At 47.1% G+C, this 25,241-nt stretch overlaps 3 protein-coding genes across 3 annotated transcripts; 1 reads left to right on the forward strand and 2 right to left on the reverse strand.

The window, feature by feature from the left end:
- Positions 1-793: 793 nt before the first annotated feature.
- LOC133883408 (protein N-terminal asparagine amidohydrolase) lies at positions 794-9,845 on the reverse strand. Its single transcript, XM_062322727.1, has 9 exons — positions 9,667-9,845; positions 9,396-9,569; positions 8,519-8,583; positions 8,279-8,378; positions 8,160-8,198; positions 7,873-8,058; positions 2,122-2,300; positions 1,454-1,573; positions 794-1,213 (listed from the first exon to the last, which is right to left on the reverse strand). Exons 1-9 carry the CDS (start codon positions 9,733-9,735, stop codon positions 1,105-1,107), a joined length of 1,041 nt encoding a protein of 346 aa, XP_062178711.1. The 5' UTR covers positions 9,736-9,845; the 3' UTR covers positions 794-1,104.
- Positions 9,846-18,643: 8,798 nt separating this feature from the next.
- LOC133883703 (uncharacterized) lies at positions 18,644-20,724 on the forward strand. Its single transcript, XM_062323122.1, has 3 exons — positions 18,644-18,847; positions 18,935-19,098; positions 20,460-20,724. The coding sequence occupies exons 1-2, from the start codon at positions 18,737-18,739 to the stop codon at positions 19,055-19,057; spliced, it is 234 nt and encodes a 77-aa protein (XP_062179106.1). The 5' UTR covers positions 18,644-18,736; the 3' UTR covers positions 19,058-19,098; positions 20,460-20,724.
- A 3,382-nt stretch (positions 20,725-24,106) lies between these two features.
- Positions 24,107-25,038, reverse strand: LOC133883749 (uncharacterized). The gene has a single exon (XM_062323174.1). The coding sequence runs from the start codon at positions 24,797-24,799 to the stop codon at positions 24,329-24,331; it is 471 nt and encodes a 156-aa protein (XP_062179158.1). The 5' UTR covers positions 24,800-25,038; the 3' UTR covers positions 24,107-24,328.
- Between the last annotated feature and the right edge of the window lie 203 nt (positions 25,039-25,241).

The following is a 25,241-nucleotide window of genomic DNA, read 5'->3' on the forward strand; positions in this document are numbered from 1 at the left end:
CCGGCCATGCCCATCTCATAAAATAAAAATACCTCTCAAACAGGTCCGATAGCAACGTGGAAATTCTCGTAGCAACCGAATGAGGCTCACCTGATGCACCGCGTGGGACGCAGGGGTCACGGAAATACGATCACCCTCCTCTGCTCTTTGCGAATCCACCCTCTCCCGATTTCCCTCCAAGTGTAGTGGTGATTGGAGTGTAGGCAGCGGGATGGAGGGGCAGATCGGTATGGCGAATAATTTTTTTTATCTACAAGCGAAGAGCCATACGACCTCCCTCGCATATCACACTTACATTTCACACATACATGCATGTGCGTTTTAACCACACACTAATAATACATTAAAAATCTAGATCTTCAATGTACGAGCACGTACATTTCACTTAACGTGTACCTTATGATGCGTTCGAGACCCATTCCAAAAGCAACCGAAGGTAAACCCGTAGTGAGACTCCGGGTTCGATCCCTGATAGCGCTCAGACTCGAGCAGCTAACCAACCAACAAGCTACGGCTCGTTCTCTAATGCGCATAGCTTTGTTACCTAATGCGGCAACGGTTGCGGTCGTGCACGGACGCGCCGCTAAGGGTTGTGCCGACCTCACCGCCAGGCAGTCGGTCACCGCCCACCCGGCTGCATCACGCAGCCAAGTGCCATAGCAGCTTGAGCTGCCGCTGGGAATTCGTCGGCGCAAATGACACCGCCGCGCAGCCTCCTCTCTGGCTCTGGTTCTTCGGCGAGGCTAATTTCAAAGCACAGAGATGGAACGAACATACAATGGCAATACCGATGGAAATCATGAGAATCCACAACACAACGCTATCCTTCGTATCAACAGTCAACCAGACAGGCTTAACGCGACGCTATTCCACAGTCATACACGTTTCTGGGAAAAAAATCACGCAATTCCACAATCAGCTACCGTGAATGCACGGGATGACCCAAGGAGAATGGCGCCAAGGTACTAAGAAATTAACAGCGATGGCGGGAGATGCTGGTGCGAAGAAAACTTTAACCATAATGTGTATTCGTATGACAGGAGAGACCGGTAGAGGCACCTCTTTTTGTTCCATGTGTAAAACACTAGGGATACCAGAGCCATGCTACGAGTACCTCGACCACCTTCCATCACTGGTCCTATGGAAGACCCGGGGCTTGTACTTCGGAAATGTTACTTCCCAATCTGGGTTGTCGATCAAGTATCTCCATATCCTACATCAAGGAAGTATAAGATGAATTTTGAGGCTAAAGACATTGAGTGAAAGCATAGATCATATGGTGCTCTTTTAATTTCCCATGAAAATATAGCACGGTTACATTCGCAACGAGGATAGATAACTGTAAGTCATAAACTAGATAAGCGACAAAAAGTAGGGTTACAACTTAGAAACATCAGGTTTGTGGATCCCAAGAAGAAGAGGGAAAATTCTAGATTTGTAGACAGACACAAACCTCCTCTCGTTTTCCACAAAATGTGGCGGTTCTGCAGCTGGAGAGGTGGAACATTGCAATAGGACTTCAGAGTCTGAAAGTTGATCAAGTGAAGATGCTATATCTGCCCAATCTGGCATCCTATATGACCACAACAAGAGATGGATATATGGTAAGCAAAAGCTGTTAACAAATAAGGTATGAAGGCACAACATTTCCAGTACAAAGAACATATGCTCTTGGTAATGGGTAATTTCCCACAACTTTTGTAATTGCATTTCATATGCTATATAACAACAAAATAACACTTAATACGCCAAAAGAAGCGTATTTTGTTGTAGTCCTGCACAAGATTCAATTCATTGATGAACAACAAGATCACCACAGACCACTGTGGTCACTTTTCATGTGAAGAGGCATAAAAAAGAAAGAGATTATTCAAACCACCATTTAAAATTGTCCTATTGAACTGAAACTTTTGCCTTTTCTTTTAAATTGGTAGCCACACACTTATATTGCTTCTCCTATGGAATTTTGAATATTACGCAAGACCAAAAGCAACCGAGTGATGCTACTACCAAAACAATAGCTTGATGTTCACAGGTACTAAGCTTGATTCACATAGCTAAAGTTATCGGTGATTCCTTTACATATATAATGAAATATATGGAAATATTTAAGATACGCACCAGCAGGCAGCTGCAATTCGGAAAGCGTCGCTTTGAGTATCATAAGTCTCCAGCAGCTTTCCTTGCCAAATTGGATCATAAGAAGAAACACTCACACGAATTCTCCTTACAATTTCATCTGGACATCTTGAATTCATCTCAAAACTTGCTGGTGTGACAGCTCCTGATGAGGTTTCAACCTGAAGACAGCAGGTGGGTTTGTGAGAACAATTATCTCAACTCTCAAAAGGGATACTTTAAAATCCATTGTTTTGAAATACCATTATTAGCTCAAATAACTTCGGTCCAGACTGCTGTGTGATATAAATGAAATGTAGTAATGAATCTAGACAAATGTGGAGAACATACAAATTTCAGCGGGCAGTTTACGAAACATTTCCAATATCTTACTTCAGGGTTCCAGCATGAAAGGATTCATACAAACGATGAGTGGAGCATCACTTTGGATTGACCTTTAAATAGATCCCTTATGCCAAAAGCATGAATGATGTTATGTTTTCGTTTTAACTAGTATTGTCAAGGACCTGGGCGCCTAGGGAAGGAGGCCCTTGGCTCCTCAACTCGTAGCTTGGACCAGGTAATGGTGCCAGGGTTTTTGCCTGGCTACCGAATAGCAGGGGATGAGATTAAGAGTAGCAAAGAGAGGGTTAGGGATACTACTTCTCCTCCCCCCCATTCAAATGAGTTCAGTGGATACATATAGGCGCCAGCTCCTTGATTCTAATGCTGGCCATTAACTCTAACTCCTCAACTACATCTTAATTGCTAATAATAGCTAAAGCACTCAGCCGCCTAATGCTGGCCATTAACTTTTAAGCCTCCTCGGGCTGCTGCTGACCATGCGCGCCCTTGGGAGCTGCCCTGGCCGCTCCTCGTGTCCGAGGTCGACGGCTGTAGTGTCGCCCCCACATGACATCTCTCCCCCCCTCGACGAGCAGCTCGTCCTCGAGCTGGAAACTTGGGTAGCGCTCGATGAAGCTGTCAATGTCTTCCCAGGTGGCGGAGGCCGAAGGCTCGCCTTGCCAATGTACCAGGACTTGGCGGATGCCGCGGGCCAGCCTGGTGCGCGAGGCGTGTTCTGGAACCGGCTGTGTGGCGCCATGATGCGTAGGAGGCAGAGCCGGAGGGGCGGCAGGAGGAGTGCCCACGAACTTCTTCAGGAGCCCGACGTGGAAGACATCATGCAGACGGGCGCGGGGAGGAAGCTCGAGGCGGTAGGCGACGTCGTTGACGATGGCAGAGATGCGGTACGGCCCATAGTATCGGGGCCGCAGCTTCCCTTTGGTGACGCCGTGGAGGGAGGCCGGGGCGCGACGGCGAAGACGAAGCCAGACCCAATCGCCGATGCTGTAGCGGATGTCGCGGTGATGCTTGTTGTAGAACCGCTTGTAGACGTCCTGAGCTTGCTCCAGCCGGCCCCGGGCGTCGGCCAGCAGCTCGTCGCGTTCCGCCATGCTCTTGGCCACCGCAGCGACCCTGGTCTCGCCAGGTTCATAGGAGCGGATCGAGGGCGGGTCGCGGCCGTAGACGATCTGGAATGGCGTGGTCTTGAGCGCGGACTGGAAGGCGGTGTTGTAGACGTATTCAGCCCATGGCAGCCAGCGCAGCCACTGACGGGGGCGATCACCTGTCAGGCAGCGCAAATACATGACGATGATCTTGTTAGCTGCTTCGGTCTGGCCATCAGACTGCGGATGGAATGCCGTCGTCATGTGGAGCTTTACTCCTGCGAGGCGCATCAGCTCCTTCCAAAAGATGGAGGTGAACACCGGGTCCCTGTCCGAGACGATGGACTGGGGAATGCCGTGCAGGCGTACGATGTCGGAGAAGAATGCCTGTGCCACGGACTCCGCCGAGTAAGGATGAGCCAAGGGGATGAAGTGGCAGTACTTGCTGAACCGATCAACAATGGTGAGGATGACGGATTTGCCACCCACGCGCGGCAAGGCTTCGATGAAATCCATCCCGATGTCCGTCCATACTGTTGTGGGCACCTGCAGAGGAAGAAGAAGGCCTGCCGGGTGCAGGTGCTCGGATTTGTAGCGCTAACAAGTGGCGCACGCGCGCACGTAGTCCTGGACCACGGCGCGCATGTTCGGGGAGTGAAAGTCTCGGCGGAGGCGATGGAGTGTGCGCTGGACTCCTTCATGACCGTCGTCGTGAACCGCAGCGAGGAGTTCCTGGAGAAGTGGGGCGCCAGGCGGGATGTAGAGGCGCCCCTGGAACGCTACCAGGCCATCGATGATGGACCAGGGAGCCGCGCGCTGGCTGGAGGTGATCTCCTCCTTGATCACGACTAGCGCGGGGTCCTGATCATGGGCTTGACGAAGTCGCTCGATGAAGTCGAAACGCGGCCCGGAGAGGGCCAAGATCGCTGCTTCCTCGGTGTCGCGGCGGGACAGGGCATCGGCCACCGTGTTGGTGCTGCCCGCCTTGTACTCCACTGAGAAGTCGAAGCCCAGCAGCTTGCCCACCCAATGATGCTGGGGAATGGTGGCCAAGCGCTGATCCAAGAGGAACTTAAGGCTGAAATGGTCAGTACGTACCAGAAAGCGGCGACCCCAGAGATACGGCCTCCAGTGGCGGATGGCAAGCACCAGCCCAATCAGCTCCCGTTCATATGCCGCCAGGGACTGATGTCGCGGTGCAGCGGGGCGACTGAAGAATGCGACGGGATGCTGATCTTGGAGGAGAACGGCCCCAAAGCCGTGCGTCGAGGCGTCGCACTCAACAATGAACGGCTGAGCGAAGTCGGGCAGGGTCAGCACCGGCGCCGTGGTGGTGGCCGTCTTGAGGGCGGTGAAGGCCGCGCTTGCTGCCTCAGTCCAGGCGAAACCGTCCTTTTTCAACAGAGCCGTCAGGGGGGCTGCGATGGCGCCAAAGTTCTTGACGAACTTGCGGTAGTAGCCCGCAAGCCCAAGGAAACCCCGGACCGCGCGCGCCGAGCGGGGCTGCGGCCAGTCAGCGACGGCCTAGACTTTATCAGGGTCCATGGCCACCCCCTGTGCCGATATGATGTGCCCCAGGTAGGCGATGGAGTCGACGCCGAATGCACACTTGGATCTTTTGACGAACAGACGGTGTTGATGTAGCACGGTGAGGACGGCGCGGACATGGCGGAGATGCTCGGCCAGGGAGGCGCTGTAGATCAGGATGTCGTCGAAGAAGACGAGGACGAAGCGACGCAGGAAGGGGCGCAAAAGGTCATTCATCAGCGCCTGGAACGTCGCCGGGGCGTTGCACAGCCCGAATGGCATGACGAGGAACTCGTAGAGCCCGTCGTGAGTTCGGAACGCCGTCTTCTCCACGTCGGCTGGGTTCATGCGGACCTGATGATAGCCGGAGCGGAGGTCCAACTTGGTGAAGAACCGGGCGCCGTGCAACTCATCCAAGAGTTCGTCGACCACTGGGATCGGGTAGGCGTCCTTGACAGTGATGGCGTTGAGGGCGCGGTAGTCGACGCAGAAGCGCCACGTTCCGTCGGCCTTCTTCACCAGCAGGACCGGGGAGGAGAACGCCGATGTGCTTCGTTGTATGAGCTCTTGGGCCAGCATAGTGGTGCACTGGCGTTCCAGCTCGTCTTTGTGGGAGGCGGGGTAGCGGTAGGGTCTGACCGCCACGGGCGAGGACCCCAGGATGAGGTGGATGCAGTGATCCCGGGATCGAGGCGGTGGCATGCCAGACGGCTCGGTGAAGACAGCGGCGAACTCGTTCAGTAAGGCCGGCAGGAGCTCATCAGCGCTGCACGCCCGCAGAGCAGGGCCTGCCGCCCCGGCCACGCCTGTCCAGCAGACCCGGTGATCCCGGTGCCAGAAGGACATGGTGAGCGCGCCGAAATCCCAGAGGATCGGCCCGAGGGATGCCAACCACTCCGTGCCGAGGACGACGTCGTAGCCGGCCAGGGGCAGTGCGAAGAAGTCGGTGGAGAAAGGTTCGCCGTCGATGGAGAAGGAGACGGCGCGGTAGACGCCGGGGCACGGCACACGTTCCCCGTTCGCCACGGTGACCTTCATGTTGCCGCGGGGTCGGAGCTTGAGGGAGGTGCGAGCCGCTGCTTCTTCGGAGACAAAATTATGGGTGGAGCCGGAGTCCAGCAGGGCTAGCAGGGACGCCCCGCCCAGCTGGATGCGGACCTGCATTGTCTCGCTGGTGCGGACGCCTGCCATGGCGAGGAGTGAGATGAGCGGGGTGTCGACCGTGGCGTCGGTCGGCTCGGGATCCTCGTCGTCGTCAGCCTCGGCCAGATCGAGGAGGAAGATGCGCTGGCAGACGCGGTTATGACCCCGGCCGAATTTCTCGTTGCAGTTGAAGCAGAGGCCCAGGCGGCGCCGCTCCTCCATCTCGGATTGAGACAGCCGCCTCACCTGTCTGCCCTCGACGGTGAGAGGTGTTGGGGCCGCGCGGGGTGGGGGCGCCGGCAGAGCCAGAGGCGGCGGCGGACCCGCCAGGAGGCCGCGCGTTGCCGGCCGCGGTACTGCTGGAGTTGGGGCGGCGGCGGAGGTGTACTGCTCGCGGAGCTCGAGCTTGCGCGCGAGGCTCATGGCGATGACGAGGGACTGCGGGATGTGGACTTCCACGTCGAGGCTGAGCGGTGGTTGCAGCCCCGCCCTGAACGCCTGGACGCGCTGCGCCTCCGTCAGCGTGCCGACGCGGGGAAGCAGAGCCTCGAAGCGGTCCTGGTACTCTGCTACCGAGCCCGTCCGCTTGCACGCCATCAGCTCGCCAAGGGGGTTGGAGCGGATTGGTGGCCCAAAGCGGAGGTTGAGGAGCTCGGAGAAGCGGCGCCAAGACGGCGTGCCCTTGTCTTGCTGCACTTGGAGGAACCACATTTGCGCGCCCCCTTCCAGGTTGTACGATGCCATCCAAACCTGCTCTTCTGCCACGATTCTCTGTTGATGAAAATAGGACTCACATCGATTGATGAAGGCCAGCGGGTCGGATTTCCCGTCGAATTTGGGGAAGTCCAGTTTCTGGAACCGAGGCGGGCGGTCACCATGGTGGTCACCGTGGCCCGAGCCTCGCGATCCTGAGCCGGAGGACGCTGGCGGCCGTTCCTGCTGCAGAGCCGCGACTTGTTCTTGGAGGTTGCTGATGGAGGCGTTTATGGTGGTGGTGAGGGCCTGGATCATCTTGGCCAGGTCGGCCGTTGATGGATCGGCCATGGGTGAGGTGGATGCTGATGAGGTTGTGGGCGAAACAGGGGCTGAAGGCGCAGTGGTGGCAGAGTTGGTGTGCGAGGCGGAGGTGGCAGAGGATCGCCGGAATCCTGATATCAGGTTGTCAAGGACCTGGACGCCCAGGGAAGGAGGCCCTTGGCTCCTCAACTCGTAGCTTGGACCAGGTAATGGTGCCAGGGTTTTTGCCTGGCTACCGAATAGCAGGGGATGAGATTAAGAGTAGCAAAGAGAGGGTTAGGGATACTACTTCTCCTCCCCCCCCATTCAAATGAGTTCAGTGGATACATATAGGCGCCAGCTCCTTGATTCTAATGCTGGCCATTAACTCTAACTCCTCAACTACATCTTAATTGCTAATAATAGCTAAAGCACTCAGCCGCCTAATGCTGGCCATTAACTTTTAAGCCTCCTCGGGCTGCTGCTGACCATGCGCGCCCTTGGGAGCTGCCCTGGCCGCTCCTCGTGTCCGAGGTCGGCGGCTGTAGTGTCGCCCCCACATGACAAGTATGGTGTCAATTGGTACCAAAAACTACTACGCAATGCTGAATAGATGCAGAGAAGAGGAATCACTAACCACAAATCCACCAATTATTGGCCGTGCATTCGCATAAGAATCAGTAGTCGTGTTGTTCTGAAGGACGCAAAACGACCGAAGATGGAACTGTTGCTGGAACTTATGCAACACTTCAACTATTTTGCAACATAGTGAGTAGGAATACCCTTCCTGTTTGCTGTGCTTCTTTCCAGAAGAATGGACTGCCTGTGGAGTGAATAATGGTTATATGAATTCATATATGTGCAATGCAAGAGGAGAATAAATATTCAACAAAATGTACACACTCAGTAAGCTCTGAATCCAACCTTTGTGGAAGCATCATCAAAGCCACCAATAAGATGAACCTGCAGTTAAATGTTAGTTGAGAATGTCTTCAAATGTGTTTATTGTATACTTCAAGGATAAATTTAAGGTAGATACAAACATCAAATTGTGCATTTGCATCGCCATCGCCAAGTAATTCTAACATCTGTTTGATCCCTCCCTCCACAATTCTTGGGAAGTCCATATGGCTAACGGAGGTCCTATAATTAATTAATGGAAGATTAGAAAGCACTATCAGAAGTCTTTATTTTCAGCGAGTTTGGGGAAAAGAAGAATTATGAATTTCACAAGGAACCGAAGTCTTACAGGATCGATAAATGCTCACTTCTTTTTCACTTACATTCCAGTCTTGTTGTTGCGAATGACAACACCAACACATGTAGTCGCCTCATCTGTGCCCACTAACTATAGATGCAAAGAACATATTAACTCGCAGTCTATTGATTTAATTGGCTATGGATAACAATGCAATTGTAATCACATTATAAATAAAACGCCAAAAAAACACAATAAGTTCAACAAGTTGTCAACTTTCTAGCAACACAAAATCTAAAGAAATCAGGCAACATAAACTAGCTAGAGTGGCAGACTTAGGTTCAAGTTACCATATATGAATATTTCTGATCCAAGGCACCTTGGGCCTTTATTAAACAAACATTTACATCTCAATATGCTATGGATACTATCCTTTTCAAATATCAGACAGATGAAACGAATAAAAAAGAGACCAACCCAATTGCTCAACCATATAACAGTATAACAGCGCAATTCAATGGCAAAACCCCTAGATTAAAAATGAAGAAAAAGAAACCTTTACTATGACTTCCAAATCCAAAATTACCACAAAGCAACAGTAACTACTGACAATGTCCCCAAAGCTCCCAGCACAAGAATCCTCACTTTATCCTTCGCCCCCAAAAGGTCTCACCTTTGTCTCAAAGCAATCCCCCAATTCGTGTGAAACTACCAAGAACTCCCCCTCCACCACTTCAAAACCTTCCTCTCGGCAGCAACACACATGACTCGACCCAAGAAAACAAAATTCCCCTTTACGGCAGCTCATCATTGAACTACACATCATCAGCTATACACAAGAACTCTCTCCATGGCCTCACAAGATCCCATTTTATCCTCCCAAAAGGCCGGGAAAAAACGAGCTACGAATTCCCCAGCTCTACTCGACCGAACCGCGACAGGAAAGTAAGCCTCGCCCGTACCTCGACGCGCGCCGGATCCACCGTGGCATACTCCCGCTGGAACACGTACACGTGCCTCGGTTCCTCCTGCCCCGCCGAGACCCGCCTCTCCGGCGTGGCCTTGAGCCGGTCGGCCGCGTCGCGGAGCCCGGGGCTCCCCGCGAGCGCCGCCACGAGCTCCCTCCCGCTGCCCCCCTGCAAGAACCGGGCGTCGGTAAGGATACGAGAGACAGAAGCCCACGCGCACCCACGTACACGCGCACAGGGTTGGCCAAGTAGATTCTGCACGCACCATGCGGGAGGCTGCAAGAGCTCCGGCGGGGTAGGAAGAGAGGACGGGCTCGCCGTCGACGAGGAGCATACCGCCGTCTGAGTGGAGGAGACCTGGAAAGGGTGGTTAAGGAAACAGAATTATTGCGTTTTAACGCACTTGGTTTTGTGCGTCTTTCTCCCTGCAGCAGTGGGGTGGTGGATCGCGGGGTTTAGGCAATATATTACAAAGTAAAAAAAAAAGTCTCAAAAAGATGTTTTATGTATCATGCCAATTTACAAAGTAAGATTTATCTGAGCACAAGCTTCTAAAGAAAACAACACTTCTATACAAGGTTCAGAGTCTGAATATCCCCAGCATGTAAACATGACTGGAGGGAGTATCTTTTTTCTTCACTGCTATTGTATGGACATGCTGGGGATTTCGTTGATCCTAAGCGCTAAGATCATCTCCAACTATATTTCCTTCATTTCATTCCCTTCCCGATTCCCTTCCTCGTTCATTTGAAAAGTGAGGGTTTATTGTTATGCATTGATAATTTGTGATATTGTGTCTTCATATGATCCTATGTAGTGTGTACATGTTGTTCGACGTATCATAAATTTTGCGTTTTATTTTTGCCAAACAACTTATGTGTTGCGTTTCGATATCCTGCTATAGATGGAAATAATAGTCCGTGTGTACTGTGATGGTGAAATTTTGCAAAGTGTTGATGGAAGTGCTAAGTTTAGCAGTAGTATGAGATTAAAGGTTGTAATTTTCAAGAATCGTCATAAGTTTGTTGAGTTGGTAGAACGAGTGAAGGAGGCGGTGGGGTGGAATGAACCAGATGTAGTTATTGAATTGCAAGGAAGGTATGACGTGGGTCATGACCATAGTCACAAATTAATGCTTGACTTGGAGGGTGATGTAGAGTGGGAAGCATATGTAGACACAGTGAAGGAATCTCAGTGGAAAACTCTTGAGGTGGTTGCGGCAAGGAAGGTGGTTCATGTCAGCAAAAGTAATATCATATGCTTCTACCTTAACCCATAACAAAAATACACTCACACGATAATCCTTACACATGTAATACGCGCGACCAGTAGTATCTTACCGTAGGGACTGAAGGACCATGACAGGCTTACAACAGTCACAAGTCGGGACGGAAAGAGCGGGAGAAACGGGGACATCCTTACAACTAACATTGGGATGCTCCTTGCCAATGTGTGCCTACTTTTGTTTACGTCATAAATGGTTCATCATATCATACAACTGCATAAACACCAGCCCATTACAAATTTGACATGCACCAAATATTTTTACATTCAACTATACCAAATCCTACGTGATAAACTTAGTTACCATCTTCTAAAAAATTATTGCACACAACTTCATCCCACAAATTCACTGTCCACTACTTCAATGAGCAAATTCATTGCACAAATTCATCAATTTGTTCTATGCCAACACTGTAACCCATCACAACATCATATTATACGGGCATTTAAAAATAGTATCAAATTTTGTTCCAGATAAATGTTCAATCATATGCAACCTACATTGCATTTCTAACCATTCCAAACCGCAATTTCATACCACAAATTACATCTATGATTTCCACTCAAACCCACCCGAATATAGCAAAATTCGAGGAGAAAATAAGGGAAGATGGACAAGTTTACCTAGACAAGATGATTCTAGTGACAAATCATGGTTAAAACAAAAAAAAAACAGATTTAAGTGGGGTGGTAAAGAGAGAGGGAGAGGGGAGCCATCCCTGTTCGCTGTCGAATAGAGAAGAAGAGGGTGGAGAATAGAAGAAGAACGGGCCCACACAGTGCTTTAAGTGTAAGGGGTCCACACCAGAGCTCCTAGCATGGGACATGAAAGGTCCGCGCCATAGTTCTTGGCGCAGAACATGTGCAACGTTGGATCCCCATCAGCATCGCTCCTCATAGCGTGCCACGCTGGCCACAACATCCGTGCCAGTCATGACGGCACTGACATGGCTAACATCCGCGCCAAGGCCGCTGGCGTGGAGCCAGGGGTCAAAACTGAAAATAGTTATGCCACCGGTCTATTTCCAAAAATAGTTTGCAAAAAGGGTCAAAATAGGGAAAAAAATATTCTATCGGAGGTCGCCTGCTCTGTTTGTGAAATCGATAGATTGGGTTGGACTGCAAGGATACACTTCACATGAAGCAGATAGAAATGGTAGTGATTAGGACATGTTTGTCAGGGTCAGGCCGACCAGAAATGAGTCTGAATGAAATTGACAGAAGCTTCTGGACCCTGCACAGTAAAGGTGATAGTGGGTCAGTTTAGGGATCACGGTACCTGGCGGAGACGAGTTCAGTGTAAAAAGCTCCTCGTGAAGCTATCGGGTCGGGACCTCAACCCGAGTCAGGTTTGGGTTTTGTTTTTCACTCGCAGATGTCCCACGGGTCCCAAAATTTTGAGACCCACTCACACTTACAATCCATTATAGTTCCTACCTCCTAGCCATAAGCCTACCCGTCACACCCACCCGGCGGTCCTGGCCACACCACATGTCACAAAGACACGAACCCTAATCCTAGCTGTGGCGGCTACATGTGGTGCGGCCGCTTGTGGCTACGTGAGGTGCGGAGGTGGCGGCGGCTCAATGCGGACACGACGAGGCTTGATGCTATGTGTGGCGATGTGGCTACGTGCGGCGTGGCAGCAGTGTACGTGCGGACGCGACGGGGCTTAGTGCTACGTGTGGCTGCTGCGTCGGCTCATACGTGTCCCCAACCGCGAGGAGGTGTGGACTGCGGAGCTCATCGGTGGTGCCCCCGACCCCTTCACCACTTGCCAGGTACGCCTTGTTGTCTCCCGTCAGGTCCTGTCAGGGTCTGGGGTGGAGGTAGATTTGCACCTGGCCCGGTTCAATCTTCGGGTTGGGTTTGGGTTCGGATTTCAGGTCGGGTGCGTTTTTACTCTACCTGGCTATGACTCGCCCTGTTGTCACCCCTACTACACAGTTGCACCCGTAAATTCTTTTTTGGGCGAATTGCACTACAGTTTTCTATCTGAACGGGATGGTTAGAGCCGTCCAAAGTCATCATGGCTTCTAGAGAATGGCAAGTCGGTATCAATCACCACACTTATTTTGCATGATTGATTTGTTTGATAAGGTTGAAGCTAATCATCCGGGTGTCCATTGAAAACTGTCAGGCTCGAGTCCAGTTTTTAGAATATTTCTTTACGTGTAAGTCTTTTCAGGTTAAGAAATCTTTGGGAAATTTTCTTTGGATTCAGATTAGTGTAGAATAGACAAGTTGTATTCTTAGTTAGCTTGCACTGTTCAAGCACTACATGAAATATGAGACACAGATCTAAGACCCAACAACGAACAAAAGGCAAGTGTGGCTATGGGCGTACAAGATCACCGAGAAGGCAGTGCAAGCGTACGTACGGTGCCGCCATGAGGACCATGCAGGAGCAAAGGATGGAGGGGAAGGATGATGTAACGGTTGCCATCATGCGGCACACTTCCGAGTACGCGAAGCACGCACGTGCAGTGCAGTGCACAAGCAGTCACTGAAGGGTTGCTTGTCATGGCCTGTCATGTGATTTTGGGTGAGATGAGAAAATTAGCATGCAATTACAACATGCATAATTAGCATGTTACTTGGTTTGATGGTATGCTTTCGCTTCAAGCATGCTTCTATGCAAAAGTACCTTAGGAATGAGGTAAAATCAGCTACGAAGACTCAAGGTTCTCGGCCATTTATGAACTAAGGTGGTGTTTGGTTCACAGAAATGTAATGTAAACCCATTATGTACGGTAAGAAATACCGTTATAGCAACCCGTAATCCATTAACAGCGTAATCAGATCCCAGGCAAGACAAGCCTGATACCCTCCTCCTCCACCATAATCAAAAAACGATACAACGTCGGCCCCTCCTCGAGACACGAACATGCCCCCCTCGAGATGAGAGGCCGCGTAGCCACTGCCTCTTAGTCGTGCAACCGTCGCCACCGTCACTGCCGACGAAGCCTCCAGGATTTGTAGATCCGTGCGATTCCTGGACAAAGCCTCCTCAACGAGCAGCCGTCAACACCGCTGACCATGAAGCCTTCTGGATTTGCAGATTTGTGCGGTTCCTGGATGAAGCCTCCACAAGGAGCAGCCACCACCGCTGCCACCGATGAAGCCTCCGAGATTTGCAGATCTGTGCGGTTCTTGGATGAAGCCTCCTCGACGAGCAGTCACCGCCGCCACCACCGACGAAGCCTCTAGGATTTGCAGATTCGTGAGGTCCCTGGACGAAGCCTCCTCGACGAGTACGTATGGTTCCTTTCCCATCTCTCTCTCAAATCCCCTGTCAGTTTTGTGATTGTCCAAGCGTGCGTATGGTTCCTTTCCCATCTCTCTCAAATCCCCTGCCAGTTTTGTGATTGTCCAAGCGAATATCAAAGAACTATTTGGTCTTTTTTCTCCTGTGCTTCCTTTAATAGAAACCGTGGAGGATTGATAATTGGGATTATGCTATCACAGTTTGTGTTTTCATTATTTTTGTTGCTCCATGCGTCAATTATTTTTGCTTCTCACCTTGCACGATAGTGCAATGGTTATTTACCCTTCACAGTTTCAATGTTCATACTAGATGTTGTAACTCATTAATTCTGATGAGCTTCTTTCGATGGCGTATTTATGTCACAGCATTTCATCTAGAAACTATCGATTAATTAAAAATATATAATTATATTTGGTATGCATGTCACATCATTTCAATGCTCTGTATGTAAGATTACATCAAATTATTATTATGTGTGTCTAACTTGACCCTTGCTTCATATATCTCTTCTCCACTTGTTATGTGCAAATCTGTAATAATATTCTTAACTTGGTACGGAGATTTTGATCTTTTGACTAAGTGATCAATGATGAAGTCTTCACGCATAACAGTTTGATCAACATCTTAATCACTGTTGTAGGACTCTAGCTAACTAGATAGGTAGATTGTAGTTGGTGACTGTTGAGTTATAATTTATTTTTCTAAATTAGCCAATTACTCATGTGTTACTATTTCTTAATTAGCAACCATATTTTTTACGGTACATCTTTAATTTATCAAGAAATTGTTAGTTTTATTCTAACCTGCATGCGATCTTGCTTTTACTAATTTCCAGAATTTTTCATTACTAGATGAAGCAATGATAAATTGATGAGCTGGTTGTCAGTCATGGAGGTGCAATGTTATCTAATTCAGTTTTAGCGATATAAGCTGTTCATTTTCAGTTTTTGAATTCCTAAAACTCTATATGTGTTGCACTTGCCTTGGGGTAGTAGAGACCTTCCATTATGTGATGGTTGCTAGGAACCGAGAAACACGTCTTAAAATTTGGAGAACCTTTTTTATATTGATGTATGAAATCTGCCTATCACAAAGTTTAAACTTTTGTCCTGCATGACAACTATTGCATAAATACTGACTTCTGAAGTTATAAATACTTTGGAGTTCCATTTGCTTACACTCTGACATTCTATAACTTGAATTCGGCATGATTTTTCAACTTTGTTTCTGTTGATTCTAATGTATACGTTAGCAGTTTTTGTTCTGCTTTGCAAGCCATCCATTCCATTGGACACCATATCCCGTACGTTCATGTCGATTACACCAAGCCACGGATGTTCTCCTGCCTGTCTGCCCACTCGACATAAATGTATACATCATTTCCAAGGCCCAAGCCAAACATTGTATTGGTATCAAATACCATTACCCACTCAAACTAAACACAAAGGGTAATTGACTGTTACACCACGTTATTCACCACAATCCCATTCCATTACATTTTATGTTACACTTTTTGAACCAAACACCCCCTAAGTGAGAGAGAGAGAGAGAGAGAGAGAGAGAGAGAGAGAGAGAGAGAGAGAGAGAGAGAGAGAGAGAGAGAGCAGAAGGTAGTTAGAAATGTAGTAATTTTGGTTCCTAATTCATAGGTTATGTGAAGTGATTACTCATGGAAGATTTTAAATTGCTGAAGTAATATTACACAACAGTCGTGAGAGCAGTGGAAAAAAGTCACCCTTTACCGGAACGGTAGCAACACCTACTAGTTAAAAAAATGATTTGTTGATTTGATATTTAGATTTTAGAATTAAAATATTATGTGGACTTGTTGATGCAATATTTTATTAGCATTACATCAATTAAGAAGGTAATCCTAATATGCCCTTAAGACTTCTTTATTGATTCAGCATGTTTTAGACACTTTTTGATTCATTAAGAAAACAATATGGGTCCAATATTTTTTACATCACCAAAATAAAAGTGATCCAATGTTTATTCACACCTAGAAATGTGTATACAACATTTTTTTCACACCTATAAATATGGGCCAAACATTTCAAAGGTCGTGTGTGCATTACAACTGATACTTATGGAACTAGGTTGAGACAAACCAACATCCCCACACTGTATGCACTTAACCACACTACTACATCTCCGCAATCACCACTACCCTAGACAAGGCAAAAAGGAGGAAAAGCTTGTAGTAACGTACAACAAAATTGGCATATGATGGGGACTGGATTAGAGTGACATGAGGCAAGCAATGCTAGTTGAGACATAGCCAGCTGGCTACCCTGCCTTTAAATCATATGCTCCCCTTTACATCGGCACATCAGGCAGGTAGGCAAGATACCTAGTGATAGGGATCTGTGTGCTAGGCGGTAAGTGAGGGTTTCGCGAATGAAAGACGAAGTTAGGGGAATTGGCCTAGTAGACAACATTAGCAATGAGGGTCAAGTAGGAGGCATAGAGGACGACATAATGAGTTGATTGAACATTAATGTGGATCCAACATTTTTCACATCACTTGAAAAAAATGTTGATCAAACATTTTTCACGTCACGTAAAAATGTGGCTCGTACATTTTTTCACATAGAAATGTGGATGCAACATTTAAAAGGCCGTGTGTGCGGCACATCTGACACTAGGTCGAGACAAGCCAATGTACGAGATGCCCGTTGCAATTCACTACAATATTGTTTTTCGGCAACTATTACTGTATTCTCGTGTAGACACATCCAAAATAATGAAGAAACACTTGTATTAACACATAACAAAGTGGGAGAGGATAGTGGACTATATTAGAGAAGTGTGAGGTGAGCAATGCCGAATGAGGCACAACTGGGCGGCGGCTAGCTGGCTACCCTACCTTCAAATCCCACACTTCCCTCGGCATTGGGACATTATGTTGGGATGCAAGATACCTAGCGATAGGGGTACCTATGCAGCTTGGTGGCAAGCAAGGGTTCCGAGGATCGAAGGTGGAGTTAGAGAACTGGCTAAGCAAATGACAATGGCAGCGAAGGTTGAGTAGGAGGCACATGCGTTGGAGCAGAAGTACAGAACCAAGTTAAGCCTAATAGACCAACACAACAACACATACGAGTACACAGCTCAGTAGCATCATCATCAATCTGGGGCCTTGATTGACGTAGAAGTGCATCATGGATATGACCAGCAACACCCTCAACATGGGCTCAAGGATCATGTCCTTCTCGAACCAACATACTAGTAGAAATACCAACCTAGCTCACCTCATCTCCTTTCGTCCCGCTACATCCGCACCCCGCTCCCTCTCGCCGCTCGTCTCCCCGATCTCTCCAACCTTCTCATCCAGACAACAACGATAGGTTGCTGAGTGACTAATGCCACCGCCAGGGTCGCAAAGGTGGGCATACGTGCAGGTGATGGCAGAGACCATCATCGGCGGCATCCTTAGCTTCAACATCATGCACCGTGTCGAGACCTCTTACAAGGCACGCCCCCAATACCGCCCTATAGTGTCCCCCTATTCTTAACTACTCCATTGCCCTTAATTTATATGATTTTTAGTGCACTGAAATTTGATTGATATTGTGTAAAAAGTGTTCCTTGAACATTGATGAAAATAAAGAGAAAAAACGGAATGGAACTCGGTCCATGCTCTTTTCTCTCAACAGCAAGCTATTCTCTCTCCACTAACTTAACTACTCAGCACCAATCTTGATGCAAAATCAACTGTTCCAAAGGTGGGTTGCCCGGGCACTCAAGTCCAATTCCTCCATGCCCCAGGTTTATTAGGTTCAGAGCGCCCAGAAACCTGGACTGGACGAAAGTAACAGAAGCTACTGGACCCTGCGCAATTACACACGTAAATTCCTTTTTGGACGAATTGCACTATAGTCTGTAGATTGATGAAGATGGTAAGCAGAGCCGTCCAAAGTCGTACTCGTAGTAGGCTTCAAAAGATTGGCAAGGCAGCACTGACTTGCATGATTGTCCGATAAGGCTGAACGTAATGATTGGGGTGTCCACTGATTGCCAGAGCAGCTGACACCAAAGTAACAGAACCTTCTGAATGAAGCACTAATTGATATCAGAGTTATAACGTGCTTAGCACCATTCCTTTATCTAAAAGACATTTTTTTCCTTTATCTAGAAAACGAGGACTTCGAAATCCACAAAGTCACACAACTGAAGGAATTTAGCTCTACATCATCCTATTTGTTTTAGGCCATATCTGCATTTGCCGAAATGAGGCTATTCCTACTCGACTACCTAGCTATAGATTGTCACCATCTGACTTCTGTACAGAATCTCATTCCCACTAGATTGTGAATTATTAGTTTTCATAGTACAACTTAGTTTGTGAGTTGTGAGAAATTAACTTTTAAATTATGACCGTTTATTTTATTTTTATTTTTAAACTAGAATCCATAATCAGAATAAAAAATAAACTATCGGTGGACGGTCAACGATACTTGGGCCAACAAAACCAGACCAACCCAACAGAACACACGGCCCAGAATCAATCTGGGCTACCTGATGGATGGCCTGGATCGACGCACGTGGACCAGCGGTCATCGTCTGCCAAGGTCCGGCCCATGTGCTCCCCGGAGCAGCGCCTCTACCACCACAGCGTCGGCCCTGTACACCGTCCGGGCCCAACCTCGCTTCCTTCCGGCCCGACACATCCGCACCCCCTCGCCGCCGGCCCGTTTCCCTGATCTCCCCTACTCTTCCTCTCAACCTCCTCGTCGAGACAGCGGCGGCGGCGGCGGCGGCGGCGGCTGGTTAGTGAGCGATGGCGCCGCCGGGTTCGCGGCGGTGGGCGTACGTGCGGGTGATGGCCGGCACCATACTCGGCGGCGTCCTCGGCTTCTACGTCATGCACCGGGTCGAGACCTCGTACAAGGCACCCCCAGTCCCCGCCCTTCCCTATTATTCCCCGTCCTGCGTCTCGGGACCTCGCTGTTATTCTTACTGTGCGTGCTGTGTGCAGGCGATGATGGAGGAGCGACTGCGCAGGTACGAAGCGCAGATGCTCAAAAGGGCCAAGGATGCGCAGAATCTGCAGGACGAGGCGGAGCGGAAAGACCAGGCCCAGCTCCTGCCGGACGCGTGACCTTCACCTCCCGCGCTTGCTCACTTTTTTTCAGCTGTCAGGTGCGAACTTGCCTATCTGTGTTCTATGGTGAGGTAAATCTTGGATTGGATGGGCGAATGATGACCATTTTGATCGCTTCGTAGCTTAACTCATGCCTCCCTAATGGGGTGTACTTTGGGATTGAAGTGAAAACGTAAGTTGTAGAACGAATTATTCTGTTCCAGGCTTGTCAATGATTATGGTTTAATCTAGTAGTCTAGTAGTGTTGGCATTGGTGTTACAGGTGCGTTTAATTTGTGCGCGAACCAGCCCTGAAGAAATTTGTCTAGTCCAAAATACTGGAGGATTGTACATGAAGCGAATCAACAAAAAATGGTTAAGCCTGGGTTGGTAATGCTTATGGCCTTGGTATTACTGGAAAAGTAGTTTTCTCTTATCTTTTTCGGTCGTAGTATGGAAGTGCTAGAGTTAGGTTCAACATTTTTGATTAATCATGGTAATTCTGCTGGAGTATAATAGGGTCATTTTTAGATCAGACTATAGAAAATGAGTTGTAGCTATCCTTTCATGTGTACCCAATTACCCATGGCTCATTTGCAGGAGTGGGCATGTAATAACATAAAATGTTAATAAGGCATCTATCTATTGACAATACAGGCCACAAACAGAATAGAGTTGATTACAGAAGGCCTTCCATGATGAATAAATCATGTAATGGCTAGGTCCTTAAAATTAAAAGGATAAATGGCTTTTCTTTCATGGTGCTTTGCAGACTGTAGAACACAACTGAAAAGTTAGTTGAGATCGTACATGGTGTTATTCTCCAGGAACATGCATTGGTTGCCCAACCTCTGTGAATTGTCTAATGTTGCAAAAATGACAGGAAGTTAAATTCAAAACTAATTAATCCTATAGATAATCACCAGTAAACAGTAAGAGGTAAATGCCAAAAGCCTGTATTAGGGACCTGAACTACGCTCCTACAAGAGCAACGGCACATCTCCAAATTTATGATATGGCAAATTAAGACTATGATTTGTGACTGTTTTAGTTCTAAAAAAGAACCTCTTTCTATTTGAGCAATTCTTCTTGTTGCAGTTCATCGCAAATTGTCTGTGATACCTTTCTGATTGTATACACACCCTAATAGTATGGGGTTTTGAATATTAAAGTTCTAAAAAAGGACTCTCACTAGAAGACTATGATACTCGATAAGCCTCATGAAAGGAACATTAGATGTCCATTACATATTATACCTCTATATTTGAGCAGTTCTTGTTCTGCCGGTGATAGGCTTTCCTCATATTGTGACTCATCCCGAATTGCCTGTGATAGACTTTCTCAATACATCCTGAGCATGCACACCAATTTAACTTATTCAGCTGGATCTGAACCAACTAGTATGCATGCCTTTTTGCAGAATAACACAAGCCAGCAGGGCACAGGTGTCCACACCCTTTCTTCAGAAGTAGAGACATAAGATCGGGCATGTACAATTGGCTCGTTACAGTCTTTTTTGTTAACAAGAAAACTGCACCATTTGAGCGTAAGGTCCAGGTCAATTGTATGAAAGTAAAATATGAATATGCTTCTATCTTTATCTGCACCTGCCACTATAGACATTTTAATCTCACCAACATTATCCATGCAACAAAGGATCGAAATGAATTGCAGGTTTTGTCATACCCCCATTTACGCACTATTTTTTCCCAGCCACAGTTACCTGTATTTTGATCTTAGGTTGTAACTGCAGTAGCAGTAAGCAAGGCTTGAACTTTGCTCTTCTTCATTTGTCACCATCTCAGCCACTGAAAGGTGATTGCATGGCTGAAGTAAGAAGTGGGTGTAAAAGTAAAATAGCTCATGGAACAAACATGGATTAGCTACGGATCTTTAGCATATAAGAAATTGTTCCAGGCCTGGTATTTTTTTTTTCACATTCCAGCATGGATTTAGTCGTTTCCTATGAAATTCCTACATTCCATATGGCCATGTATCTCCCTCCCTAGATTCCCTTACAGTGATCTATAAAAATGTGTGAGATATCATGTTCAGACATGTCAAATTCAGATATGTCCAGGCATTTGTTTTTTTCGATCTATCTTGTTCGGTCACTTCCGCTGGAAAGCTTGGCTCAATTTTGACAACCAATATGTTTTGTGGCAACCTTTTGTGTTGATTACTCTTTCTCTCTTTTATCGTGTGAGCATCTGCCTAGGCACATCCACATGTGGCATCAAACAAGCCAAGCATTATCACTAATCAGCTACTGCACCACTATTATTTATCTGCAATAAGCATGTTTCTCTTTTCTTAGTGAAGCCAAAATCTCATTCCCTGGCTGCCAATCTCCAAACCGCTGGTGGTTTTCTTGCTCTGCTCAAGCATAATATACTATAAACTATGCGTATAAGCCACGTGCTCTGGTAACTACTATTACCTGCATCTAGTACACCTTACTTTTTAGCTGCCTTGTCGACTTGCCACTGATAGCTGATCCTTCAGGACTAACTGCTGTTTTTTTTTCTCCTTCCTCTGGGACAAGTTTGTTTGCTTCTCTGATTACGATCGGAGACACCAAAACAGGCGCTACCGCTGCCCTCGTCAGCGCTGCTAGGCACTACCAGAGGCCTAGTGGGAAGTGGTGTAGAGAGGTGGTCTGCACCTGCCTGTGTGAACTGGGAGGAATCCAAGAGGGAGGATCAGAAGGGTTGCATCCCTCACCCTCCTAGGACCACCAACTTGCAATTTAGTACTTCTCATATTTACATGTCAGCTTTAATTAGGAGTTGACAATTGGGTCAAGCACATCGACATCAAAGGAGTAAAGCATATAAGGCTCTTCTTTTCTTTATGCAGAGAAATGTTTTGTTCAATACTATTCTTTTCTTCAATATATGTTTATTTTTGGTGGTCAGAAATTATAAGCATCATTAGGGGCCAAGGGGGTGAACCAAACACAAGGTTATAACTACTGTCTATTAGTTTTTCTGGTTGGTACTTATTCCTGTTTGTAGTTATAACTACTGTTTTCAGGAAACAACCCACAAATCTAACCGACAACATCTTTGTATAGCATCCCTCTACAATCATTCTAGTGCATATTATTGTTACATAGAAAAAAAAGAAAAATGCATCATTCACAAGAATACAAAAGATTACTCTCCACTGGATGTCTAAGTACAGAGTATTGCCCTTGCTGACGTCCACTGAATGACATCACATCTTGAGAGAACGATGGCTGAATAATTGTTCTTTTTAAAAAAAATCTCGTTCTTGGGTTCGGATCCAACCAATAGCAAAATGGTAGTTTATTAGCGCATCTCTTTTGACAGCATAGTTGATTAGCAAAATGGTAGTTGATTAGTTCTCTGGTTGGCCGCCCGTTGGTACAGCCTAAAAGGACAGCAACTTGGGGTGCTCCAACTAGTAATTTTTAGTAGCTAAATATATGGCTTTAAAATATCATCCTTTCAGTTGACTGATTTTTCTTTCTTTAGCTTGTTATCTTGCTTTAACAACAATAAGTCATCTAACTGTTACCTAGTTTTCACCCAAAAAAAATTGATTGCCATCATTCGTACCCAAAAGCAAAAGAACTGATCAATCTAAATTATTAAGTTCTAAGGGGGCCAAGGCCTACATATGCTTTTCATACCATTGCAAGGAAACAACTGCTCCTAAAATGTTCAAAAACCGTGTACGAAATTATCCTTTTCCGAGTAAGGATAACTGATTTTTTAAGCATCCTGTGTATTTGACTTCTGAAATTAACAAAAAAGAACCCCCTTGTACAATTTTGTAAGGTCAATCCTTGTGTTTGGTGGTTGGGTGGAGACAACCGTACTACGAAACAAAGAAGCACCAGCCGAAAGTTCTTTTTTGGACACATAGTTGATACTTGCATTTGACATTTGGAGTTTCTAAATGGTGGGATTGTGGGGATATGGATAATGGGGAGGATGCAAAAGTACTTCACGAGTTAAAGTCTTCACTATTAAGGATCCAGAAAAATTTGGGGGGAGATGAATCTAACACTTCATCGAGTTAAACTATGAAAACGGCAGTTAGTCGACTAGGTAACATATTATGCGGATAAAGGTGATGAATGCAAGACTGAGAGGTATGGTGTGCACCAATTTAGTTAATGCAGAGAGCGATTTTCCATGCAATTAAAAGAAGAAAGTGAGATCTGAAATTGGTCACTGCACATGACATCTTAGGATCTTTTCTGGCGATAAGATGCTTCACAAAGGAATTGAGATTTTTGTGAATCTTTGTCTATTGTCTGGCATGTAGCTGAATGGAAACTAATCGTTGGAGGACATACTGAAATTTGTTCATCCATAACTTTCTTTTATTAGTGAATTTATATATATGTGACCCTTCAGCACGCCTGTCTATCTAGCTGTCTGTTCCCTGAAGTGCATCTTGGATTATAATATAAAGTTCTTCCTAATTGAGGACACAATAATAAAACACCACTGGATCTTGTTTAAGATAGCAGAACATAGAATACTGGTTAAACAGGCAACCTAGGGCCTAGGGTGCATTTAGCTTATCTAACCGTCGCTTTCTGCTAGCTTACATACACATCTGCATATTGCTAATCACAACATACATCATTTGTACATTTTGTGGCGCAAGATTGGCGTCGTAATTAGTGGAATCATTGAGGTCGATCTTGTGCAAGTACAGACCAGCTTCTCGATCCTAATCAATGGTAGAGCGACGATCAAGAGTGCGGCTGCAATGTGCACACAATAGTTCAATCATCTTGAACCAATTGCAAAGGTCGTCACTGTTCTGATTTCTCCAGTTGACACTCGTAACTTGGGCACTTGTGTTCTCAGGACAGAACTAGAGCAATCGTTTACATTTGGTTGCGAAACAAATTTAAATCTGCGCACCCGAATTGATCGATCCTTCTGTGATCCCATCAGTGACCTTTACATACACGTCATCATTTGCATCCCCGTTCTGAATTTCTTCCAGTCGCATGCTTCCTTACATGGTACTCAAGATAGAACCGAGAATAACTATGTGCATTTCAGGGAGCGAAACAAATTGTAGCACCCAACTTGGCCAATCCTATTTCTATTACCACACCAGTGACGCTTACATACGCACCATTATTTGCAACCAAAGGCTGCAAGAATTTCCAACACTTGTATGTTCATCTACAAGAGAGAAGAATTCAACCGGCCCAACACTCAACCAAAGTGCAAAAAACCCTCACGACACAAAAAGGAAACAATACGCAAGAAATTTAAGCACTAGACTTGTGAATTATGATGCGTACATTTCACCAACCAAATCCATCCTCGGCGAGCCGACGAGAGGCTGCAAGAAGTCATCAGCAGCCATCCCTTGGAAGACGTCCGCCTCCTCCAAGAAGCTCAAGAAGCCTCCCAGTTTCAGATCCATCCACAGCTCGCTACGATCAAGGTCGTAATCGCTGAAACCTCCTTCCTCCACCTTCACCTCGCACTTGACCTTCCTCTTCTTGCTCGGCTCTTGTTGCACCGTCGCTGCGGCCGGCGCCTGCCTCTTCTTGATCGTGAGCTTCTCTTCCTCCTCTACCGGCGGCGACATGTCAGCCGTGCTGGCACCGGCAGGCTTCCCGGTGAGCCGCTGCACGAGCTCCCGGAAGTTGGCGACGTCGGTCTTGATGATCTCCGGCGCAATGATGTGGATGATCTTTATCTTTGGCCGCGCCATCGACGTTGTGTGCATCGAGTCCCTGTGCGCCTCCGCCATCGATGCGTGGACAGAGAGAGTTTGAGCTAGAAGAGGATCGATGAGAACGTGAGGAGAAGAGAAAGAAGGAAAGGGGAAGGGAGATATAGAGAGAGAAAATTATGTGGAGATCAAAAAGGCTAGATGATGTTGTTTTGTGGGTGTAGGGAGGAAAAGGGTTAGCCGGCGAGGTTGTTATATATGGTGGTATCGAAGGGGAGAGAGGTGAGGTGACATGCAAGACGACGACGAAAACCAATTTTCAAGTTTTGAAGCCGAAAGGATGAGCATCGACATACAAGTGTGCCACCAAGGGGATGCATACAAAAAGGCATGCACCTTTACAAAATTGTCGAGACTTTTAGATGAAGTGATGTCACGAATTTTTTCTTCGAGGAATTCTAGGGCAGGATCGATGCCGACTCGAACAGTTTCATCGAGGACGATGGGGCGAAACTAAATC

Source organism: Phragmites australis, chromosome 10, assembly GCF_958298935.1.
Source record: "Phragmites australis chromosome 10, lpPhrAust1.1, whole genome shotgun sequence".
Classification (NCBI taxonomy): Eukaryota; Viridiplantae; Streptophyta; class Magnoliopsida; order Poales; family Poaceae; genus Phragmites; species Phragmites australis.

Excerpts from the sequence above, each read along its gene's own strand:
- LOC133883749 (XM_062323174.1), bottom strand. The coding sequence starts at position 24,799 with ATGGCGGAGGCGCACAGGGACTCGATGCACACAACGTCGATGGCGCGG.
- LOC133883408 (XM_062322727.1), bottom strand. The coding sequence starts at position 9,735 with ATGCTCCTCGTCGACGGCGAGCCCGTCCTCTCTTCCTACCCCGCCGGA. Across the intron at positions 8,584-9,395 it reads TGGATCCGGCGCGCGTCGAG|TTAGTGGGCACAGATGAGGC; the intron begins GTACGGGCGAGG and ends TTGCATCTATAG. Across the intron at positions 8,199-8,278 it reads ATGCAAATGCACAATTTGAT|GTTCATCTTATTGGTGGCTT; the intron begins GTTTGTATCTAC and ends ATTTAACTGCAG.
- LOC133883703 (XM_062323122.1), top strand. The coding sequence starts at position 18,737 with ATGGCGCCGCCGGGTTCGCGGCGGTGGGCGTACGTGCGGGTGATGGCC. Across the intron at positions 18,848-18,934 it reads GGGTCGAGACCTCGTACAAG|GCGATGATGGAGGAGCGACT; the intron begins GCACCCCCAGTC and ends TGCTGTGTGCAG.